This window comes from Postia placenta (assembly GCF_002117355.1).
Source record: "Postia placenta MAD-698-R-SB12 unplaced genomic scaffold POSPLAscaffold_7, whole genome shotgun sequence".
Taxonomy (NCBI): Eukaryota; Fungi; Basidiomycota; class Agaricomycetes; order Polyporales; family Adustoporiaceae; genus Rhodonia; species Rhodonia placenta.
This window is the reverse complement of record NW_020169838.1, coordinates 79427-89086: the sequence shown is the minus strand read 5'-3', so window position 1 is coordinate 89086 and position 9660 is coordinate 79427. Positions and strand designations below refer to the sequence as shown.

Genomic DNA, 9660 nt, shown 5'->3' with positions numbered 1-9660 from the left:
GTCGTAGCGTCCTATGCGTAGTATAAATCTGTCGTATTTCTCTCCAAAAATACAAGATCCGGTTCCCCCCTCGAGTTCAGAGCTCATAAGTCAAGTTCGCCCCGCGTCTAAGCCTTCAACTGCGTCACTTTGTTCCTCACTGCGTAACCTCGAAACCTCGTCCACTGCGTTTACTCGTCGATACCGTCTCGACAAACCCTTCGACTTCGACTATTGTCGAAGAAACTGCAAACCGCGTCCTAGCTAAGTCCACCCTATCAAATCGTGTCCCTTCCTTCTACGATACATCGAAGAGCTCTGCCGAGCTTCGATCGTCTCCGCTAACCACCCACAGCCTCCGAGTAGCTTCGACGACGTGTCGAAGCCACCTCGTACCTTCCCCATTGTTCGTAGCCTTTTCCAAGGGTGTTTCTCGTGTAAACTCGAACCGCGGGACACCTTGCTGCTAACTCCCCTCTCACTAAGACTATAATCCGTCTCTCTAGTCCCTTTAGGTCGCACCCAGGTTAGGGGTTAGGGTTTCGTAGGTCGCATCATTTCTGGAGCCCACCGCGAGGGGATCTCAGGCAAGAATTCGCCGCTTTCGGGTTTCCGAAAACGTCTCCAGTACTCACCCGCTCGCAAGCGCGTGAGGCTGCTAGCCGCAGCGCCGCCGAGAACCTCGACAGCTCCTCTCAAACGCACTCGACTCCCTCTCCAACAATTCCCGGTAACTTCGACCGCGACGAAGAAGACGAGATAGACCAAGAACTCCAGGACGACTTCGACGAAGAACCGATCCCTTCGACCGCCGAAGAACGCACTTTGTCCCCCGAGCTTCTAGGCCTCACTACTTCCGACTATGCCACTTCGACTCCTGATCTTTTCGACCAATCCGGTTCTTCGCCCGAACCCGAGGATCCCTTCCCATCTACTTCGAATCTCATACTTCCGACTCCGTCTTCTTTTCGCGCCCACACTCAGCCATCCATCGCATCCTCTTCGCGACTTTCAGTCGTACCTGCGTCCGACCTGGCACCTCCGCCACTATTGGCACCTTCGAACACAGCTTCGAACTCCAACCCCGCACCGCCCGCACCTACAAATCCTTCGACTACTACCGCGTCCTCTTCAAGCCCAGCTCCTACTAACACTACGAACATGAGTCAGAACACGAACACACCGTTGATGCCCCCACGCGGTCATTCGATGGCACCAAGCTTCGACCCATCGGAAGTCCGTTCGCTTCGGCGTTACTTCCAGGACCTCGAGGCGTTGTTCACCCGGTGTCAGATTACCGACGACGCGGCCAAGAAACAATGGGCCGTTCGGTACCCTTCGATCGACGTCGCCGACTTATGGGAAACCATCGAGTCCTTCATCGACGTAGCCAAGAGCTACAACGACTGGAAAGCCGACGTACGAGCACTCTATCCTGGCGCCGACGATACAAGAAAGTGGTCGCTGGCGGACATGGATCAGCTCATCGGAGAACGCGCTCGTATCGGGATTCACAACGCGGCAGACCTAGGCTGCTATTACCATGACTTCATGGCCATTACGAAACATCTCATCGCACAGCACCGGCTCTCCACTATCGAGCAAAGTCGCGCATTTCTTCGAGGATTCCGGCCAGCGTTGCTCACACAGCTCGAGACCCAACTGCATCTCAAGCACCCCGATCACTACGCCGACGACCCATACACCATGGCAGAGATTCACACGGCGGCTACGTTCATTTTACACGGTACATTGAGCACACCTACGACAGCGGCTAACCAAGCTATCGCTTCGACATCGAACACTTCGACAACGGTGCCCCCCGGGATGATCAAAACCGAAGACATCTCGATGATCATCGAAAGCCTGTCGAGGACGATCGCGACACTTATTCAGCCGACGATGCACGCTACGCACAACCACGCCCCCGCACCGAGACAACAAGCTGCCGTCCACGTCCACGAGAACAGCGGAGCTGAACAGACGTGTCACTACTGCGGCAATCGTGGCTGCAGGGTAGGCACCTGCGAGTTCGCGGAGATCGACATTCGGGACGGCAAGTGCAAACGGAACACCGAAGGCAAGATCGTCCTTCCGAACGGAAGTTTCTGCCCCCGCACTATCCCTGGTCTCACAATACAAGATCGAATCTACGAGTGGCATAGAAGAAATCCCACAGCACCCGCCGCTCCTACGATGCTCTTCGAGATCGACGATCGCGCGACGGTGCAAACATTCACGCTCAACACCAGCAGCAGGATCGAGGCGCTCGAACAAGAAATCCTTCAGCTTCGGAAGCGAAGGGAGGTCTTCGATGGCATCGAGATTCTACAGCGGAAGAAGCCTACGACACCAGTCGTCACGAAGAGCGCGGAAGTCTCGGGATCTGGTACATCGAAAGGAGTGGCGGCACCCTCGAGCACTTCGACAAGCACGGCCCCGCCTCCGACGATACCAGCAGCAGCACCCGTGCCGTCTTCTTCGCCGCCTACGCAATCCACGTCTCAACCTACTACTACGTCCGCTCCCCCAGCACCACCAGTACACCCCTTCGCAAACGCTCGCGACGCAACCTACGCCCCGCCGAACGTTCGAAACTTCGCAACTCCGCCGAAGCCCTCGAACGACAAGGGCAAGGAGCCAGCGTACAAGACCATCGTCCCCGTTATCCAGCCGAAGCTCGCCGAAGAAATCTTCCAGCGTTCGATGAAGTCGCAGTTTGTCACGCTGACCCCAGAAGAGTTGCTGTCGATCACACCTGACGTTCGAACCAAGTACCACGACGCCGTCACCCCTAAGCGAGTCTCGACGGAACCCATCGCGTCGGCCCACATCGTAGAAATCGGCGCCGACGAGGTCATGGCCGTCAACCAGCTCTCGTGTTCAGGTGCAACGTTGGAACCCGGTGCTACAATCGTCCCCGACCCCTATGAAACATATCTGAAGCACATCCCTCACGGCGAGTACCCCGCAGAGTTCACCGTCGCCCGCGATTCGAACGCGATTCGAACGATCATCGCGTTGATCGACAACAAAGAGCAGATCGAATGCATCGTCGACCCAGGATCGCAGATCGTCGCCATGTCGGAAGAGGTTTGTCTCGGCCTCAACCTCCTCTTCGATCCTACTATCCAGCTGAACATGCAATCGGCGAACGGCGAGGTGGACCGATCGCTGGGACTCATTCGAAATGTTCCCTTCCGCATCGGTGAGATCGTATTGTATCTCCAGGCTCACGTCATTCGAAACGCAGCGTACAACGTCCTCCTCGGCCGACCCTTCGACGTGCTCACGCAGAGCGTCGTCAAGAACTTCGCCGACGAGAACCAGACCATTACGATCCTCTGTCCGAACACCGGCGAAACCGTCACGATTCCGACGTACGCGCGAGGAAGATCGCGAAGCCGGCAGCATCCTCTCAGGTGTCGCAAATCGCATTTTCTTGCTTCGAGGAATTGATTCCCCATGATCAAGGAGAAGCCGCGCTAGTCATCGACTACGATGGGGTAAAACCAAGTATTTCCTTCGTCTCTCCTATTGATTCCTCGACTCCGAACGCTGTTTCGTCACTGTACCTCTCCGCATGCACCTCCGTTTCATCATATTTGCAGTCTCTTTACGCTTCGGACAATACAGCTTCTAATGACGCTCCGTCGAACACTTCGACGTGGGCTTCGACTCTTCTATTTTCAGCTCTGTTCGCTTCGACTCCGCCAGCTCCCGTTCCGACGAAGTCCATTTCGCAGCTTTCCAACTCAATTCTCCCCTTTCCTTCGACGGCATCGACTTCTACCCCTTCAACGCACAAGGTCCTCGCCGCGACAAAGAAGAAATACAAGCCTGTCGCTCTCAAAACCAGACCCGTCCTTGGTGCCATCCCCGAACAATTTCGAATACTTCGAGACATCAAGGGCGACCCTCTCTCCATCATGCCTAAGCTTTCGACCGACCCCCTGCCGTTCAAACCTACCGGTCGGTACACCCTCGAACGCTTCGAAGCAACCGAGAAGCTTCACGACGGCGACTTCCTACTTCCCGACGAACGTCGAGTCCTCCACCACTTCATGTGCCTGCACAACGAAGCCTTCACATGGACCGACGACGAGCGCGGATGCTTCAAGCCCGAGTACTTCCCTCCCGTCGATTTCCCCGTAGTTCCTCACATGCCCTGGGTGCAGAAGAATATCCCCATTCCGCCCGGGATCTACAACGAAGTCTGCGCGGTGATCAAGCGAAAGATCGCCGCCGGAGTCTACAAGCCATCGAACTCGTCGTATCGATCACGCTGGTTCTGTGTCGTCAAGAAGGACGGTAAATCTCTTCGACTCGTCCATTCCCTCGAGCCCCTCAATGCAGTTATGATCCAACATTCCGGTGTACCGCCGACGCCCAAATACCTCGCAGAACAATTCGGAGGAAGACCATGCGGCGGCATGCTCGACCTCTACGTCGGCTACGACGAACGACTCATCGCCGAGTCTTCGAGAGATCTAACGACGTTCCAGACACCCTACGGAGCCATGTGCCTAGTAACACTCCCGATGGGTTGGACGAACTCTGTCCCGATCTTCCACGACGACGTCACCTACATCCTCCAGCCCGAGATCCCGCACGTTACGGTGCCCTACGTCGACGATGTGCCCGTCAAAGGTCCCGAATCAGACTATGTCGACGAACGGCTCCCTTCGAACCGTGGCATTCGACGCTTCGTATGGGAGCATTTCGAGAACATGAACCGCGTAGTTACTCGAATGCGCTACGCCGGAGGTACCTTTTCTGGAGTCAAGAGCATCCTCATCGCTCGAGAAATCATGGTGGTAGGACATCGCTGCACTCCTCAAGGACGCCTCCCCGACGACTCTTGCGTCGCTTCGATACGCAACTGGGGTCCCTGCGCTACTCTATCCGATGTTCGAGCGTTCCTCGGAACCATTGGCGTCGTTCGTATCTTCATCCGTAATTTCGCTCACCGCGCCGACGCGCTCGTACGCCTCACAAGGAAGGACGTCGAGTTCGAGTTCGGTCCGGAGCAAATCACGGCGCAGGAAGACCTCAAGGATGCGCTACTCTCATCCCCAGCACTCCGAGCCATTAGTTATGATTCCCCCTCTCCCGTCATTCTCGCAGTCGACACGTCGTTCATCGCTGTCGGATATCACCTCTGCCAGTGCGACAAAGCCAACACGCGAGTCCGTTACTACAGCCGGTTCGGCTCGATCACGCTCAACGATCGCGAACAAAGGTTTTCACAGCCAAAGCTAGAGATCTACGGCCTATTCCGCGCACTACGATCCCTTCAACTCTACCTGATCGGCGTTCGGAACCTCATCGTCGAAGTCGATGCTCGGTACATCAAGGGTATGCTGAAGAATCTGGACATAGCCCCAAGCGCGAGTATCAACCGGTGGATCGTCTCGATTCTCACATTTCATTTCACGCTAGTCCACGTCCCCGGTACAATGCATGGCCCCGACGGCCTCTCTCGTCGCCCAGCTCAGCCCGGTGATGCCATCGAAGATGAGGTCGACGAAGAGTTCGACGATTGGATCGACCAGATGCATTCTTTTGTTCACCAGATTCAGCCTCTCCCGTCCGGCCCTTTGCTAGCCATCTTCACCAGTGACAGAGCCGAGGACGGCTCAGATTTCAATAGGGAGGAGGATAGCTACGAGCTAGTGCCTCGATCGGAGCAAGCGCAACTCGCCGACGCGAAGCTCGACGATGTGCTCGAATTTCATCGAACGTTAGCGAAGCCCCACGGCATCTCCGAAAGTGTTTACGAAGGGTTCATCAAGTACTGCATGCAATGCTTCCTCGACGACACCCTCTGGCGCAAGGACAGTCACGGAGCACACAAGCTAGTCGTCAAGCCCGGCGATCGCCTTCGAATACTTCAAGAATGCCACGACCGCACCGCGCATCGAGGGATCTACGCAACCCGAGCCTTTGTCAATGAGCGATTCTGGTGGCCGTTCCACTACGCCGACATTGCTTGGTTCGTTCGATCGTGCCATATCTGCCAGTCTCGACAAGTGCGTCAAATCCTCATTCCTCCGACCGTTGCAGTACCAGCCCCCATCTTCGCGAAAATTCACATCGACACAATGCACATGCCTGCCTCGGGCGGATACAAGTACTTGGTCCAGGGTAGATGCTCGCTCACGACTTACCCCGAGTTTCGAATGCTTCGAAAAGAGACAGCAAAAGCCCTCGCCGACTGGATCTTCGAAGACATCCTCTGTCGATGGGGCGCGCTCAGTGAGATCGTCACCGACAACGGTACGGCGTTCATCAAGGCGGCCGATTACCTTTCGAAGAAATACCACATCAACCATATACGAATCAGTGGGTACAATTCGAGGGCGAACAGTCTCGTCGAACGTCCGCACTTCAGCACGCGACAAGCCTTGTTTAAGACAGCCGACGGAGATGAGAAGAAATGGTCCCAAGCTGCGTATTTTGTATTTTGGTCCGAGCGCATCACGACTCGACGACGCATGGGCTGCTCACCCTATTTCGCTGTTACGGGCACCCATCCGCTCATTCCTCTCGACATCGTCGAAGCTACGTATCTGCAACCACCACCAACTTCGATTCTTTCGACAACCGATCTCATCGCCCGTAGGGCCATTGCGCTCCAGAAACGCATCGAGCAAGTCACCGAACTCCACTCGAAGGTCTACGAAGCACGTCGAACTGCAGCAATTCGCTTCGAGAAAGAGCACGAGCACTCAATCCAGGATTTCGACTTCAAGCGCGGAGCCCTAGTGCTCATACGCAACACGAAGATCGAGAAGTCCCTCAACCGCAAGATGCGCCCGCGATATCTAGGCCCCCTCATCATTGTCTCGCGCAACAAGGGCGGCGCGTACATCGTGTGCGAACTTGATGGTACAGTCCTCGATTGACCCATCGCAGCATTCCGCGTCATTCCGTATTTCGCGCGCAAATCCATTCCAATTCCCGAAGATCTCGAAGATGTCTCGACAGAGCGTCTTCGAGAACTCGAACTATCGAATTCTCTAGGCGACGACGACGATGATGAAGTCGAAGAAGCCAAAGAACGCGACGAATAGAGGTTCTTCCCTTTTATTACTTGTACACCACAATACGTACTTTCTTCTCTCCGTTCCTGCGCTCACGTTATGCTATATGTTTGATTTTCTACGTTCTAGAACATCCCGTGTACGAATATCTTCGATTCAACTCGATAGTCGCAACATTGTTCGACGTTCTACGAACGCTTCGATTCGACCATTGCGCAGAGGCTCACCTTAAACGAGTCCTCCTAGGCTGTGATGACAAACTGAGCCTATATTTTCATTAAGTCCATTTTCCCTCGCTACGAACATTTCTATTTCACCTTCTATGTCCTTCGATCATATTACGACTTACTTCGAACACACTTATTTTCATTTCCTTTCTCTTAGTTCCCGCTAGGTTTCGTCTAGGCCAAAGGCCACATTTCCCATTCGACTATCTACGCAATGTTCTACGACATGATTACAACTACGATACAAAACGACGTGCGCCATCACCTAGTCATCGTCGACAGCCCCGCGCACGAACCCGATTCCTCCTTTCGCGAGCGCGGCCTTCTCCATCTTCTGGAGGTCGAGGTCCATGTCGTGGAGGAGCGCTCGACGGCGCGCGATGAAAGCGCGCTCCTCGCGGATGACGCAAATGATCCCCCGAGACTCGTCGTCGAGGTCGAGCGCATCGAGGTCGTCCTGTTCCAGGCCCAGGCGGCCGGCCCCATCGAGAGGCAGTCGTAGCAAGGGGCGCAGGGGCTCGTCGACTCGATGCTTCTTCGAACCACTCGAGTCCGCGACCGAAGGCACAGGAGAGGTCGGCCGAACTACTAAGTTGTCAGCGAAAGCCTAGGACAACAAGAAGAAACAACTTACTGCGCTTTTTTTGTGGTTGATCCTCCGCCGCGCGTTTTCTTCGTCTTCCCAAGCACGGACACCTTGTCGAAGTAGCAGCCCTGTTGGAACTGCGCGCACCTCTCGCAGATCGTAGCGTTCTCGACCCACACGCACTCGACCGGGGCCGAGCGGTAGCCGGCGCAATGATCACACTATCAAGGAGTTAGCATCGAACCGCTTCGACGGAGGGTCGAACGTACCTTCTGTCCAGCCTGGCGCTTCACAATCGCCGCGGCGGCCATGTCGACCTCCGTCATCGCGAACGGGCGTTCGACCGTCCGAGGAGTCTTCTACGAAAGCGAGATTAGTAATCGAAGGACGATAGAAGAGAACACTTACGACCGAAGGGTCGTCCGACAACTCGGTGACCTCCTCGTCGACCCTCGCGCGCCCTTTCCCCTTGTCGACACCGGCAGGCGCGGGGTCAGGGAGAAGTCCCTCGGCGGCCGCGATCCTCGCCAACTCCTCATCGGTGGCCTCTTGTGCGCGACACTCATCTTCGGCCTGCCTGCGACGGTCCTCTTCGTCCTTTCGACAACGTTCGTCTTCGAGGCGACGGTCCTCGGCGGCCTTCGCACGCTTCGCAGCCTCTTCGACGTGTCGTGCTTCCTCTTCGGCGAGGCGCTTCTGCTCTTCGACGCGTCGTTCGACCTCGGCGTCGATGGCGGTCGCGAGCTCGGGCCAGTCACCGCGCGCCCACTCAACCCAGGACTCCGACGCCCGCTCGGTGAGCTGTTTGACGGCGGCGGCAACGCGCAACTCCGTCTCCTTGTCGCGGATGGCGCCCAGGGCCTTGCGATAGGCGAGCTGTTCGAAAACAAATGGTTAGTTGGGTTATGCAGATTACGAGCGACTTACGACGAGCGGCGACAAGTCTTGCGCCCACTCTTCGACCACGTCGAGCGCGGCGTCGGCGGTCGGCGGAGCCTCGAGGACCACGAGCAGAGAGGCGAGGCGGCGGTTGACGAGCGAAGGCGTCGACGCAGGGGTGGCGGAGCGAGAAGACATCGTGGAAGCAGAGGGCGTGCGAGGAAGGACGGCGAGGTAGCGATGAAGGAACGATGGGATGGGGAAAATGAGGCTAAGTCTACCCTGCTTATAACCCCTTTCCGACCAGCGTTTAGCGCCGGCCACGTGGCGTTCGAAGCCTACACGGGTTGCCATGCCGCTTCGATCCGTTCACGATCATCGCGCTTCTCGCATCACGTGGAGGACCGAGGGCGGTCCAAATTTCAATAGGGAGGAGATGATAGGCGCCAAGCCCCTCTGGGCCCCGATACACCTCTTTTCGGCAGTCGCATCCCGCCCGGCACTTCGACTCACTCACCCAACACTTCGATTTCGCCTTCGACGCTCTTCGACATCTTCGACGGTGCGCGACACTTGCTCGAAGCTCGGCACGGTCGTCCCGATGCCTCGCGCGTAGATCTCGGAACATCTCCCGCATTCGGCGGACAATAGGGCCACTCGACGCCGTTCGGCCAAGCGCGTGCACCGCTCCATGCCACACCGACGTAGCCGGTCTTTCCCGATTAGGTATTGAACCTCGCGGCATGCCTTCAACGACGGACACCGGTCCGAAGTGTCCATATGTTTCTCTTTATCTCCGCGTTCGGCATGACGTCACTCTACCGATGGACTTCTTACATGCCACTCGGTGAGGCAGCTTCGTGCGGGACAATGCAAAGCCCCTTGTACTAGTGTGCCACTCTCGATAGTCGTAGCGTCCTATGCGTAGTATAAAATCTGTCGT

At 56.3% G+C, this 9660-nt stretch overlaps 2 protein-coding genes across 2 annotated transcripts in view; one reads left to right on the top strand and one right to left on the bottom strand.

The window, feature by feature from the left end:
- Window positions 1-3438, top strand: part of POSPLADRAFT_1142459 (hypothetical protein) — a gene marked incomplete at both ends in the record, with an annotated part of 4394 nt that extends 956 nt beyond the window's left edge. The window contains one exon of the mRNA XM_024485428.1: window positions 528-3438. Coding sequence (XP_024338728.1) covers window positions 528-3438 — 2911 coding nt within the window. The remainder of the gene's footprint in view (window positions 1-527) is intronic.
- A 3829-nt stretch (window positions 3439-7267) lies between these two features.
- Window positions 7268-9271, bottom strand: POSPLADRAFT_1142952 (hypothetical protein; the record flags this gene model as incomplete). Its single annotated transcript, XM_024485498.1, has 8 exons — window positions 7268-7291; window positions 7375-7426; window positions 7549-7859; window positions 7887-7985; window positions 8108-8197; window positions 8247-8699; window positions 8766-9055; window positions 9235-9271. 8 exons carry the CDS (start codon window positions 9269-9271, stop codon window positions 7268-7270), a joined length of 1356 nt encoding a protein of 451 aa, XP_024338727.1.
- Window positions 9272-9660: the final 389 nt, after the last annotated feature.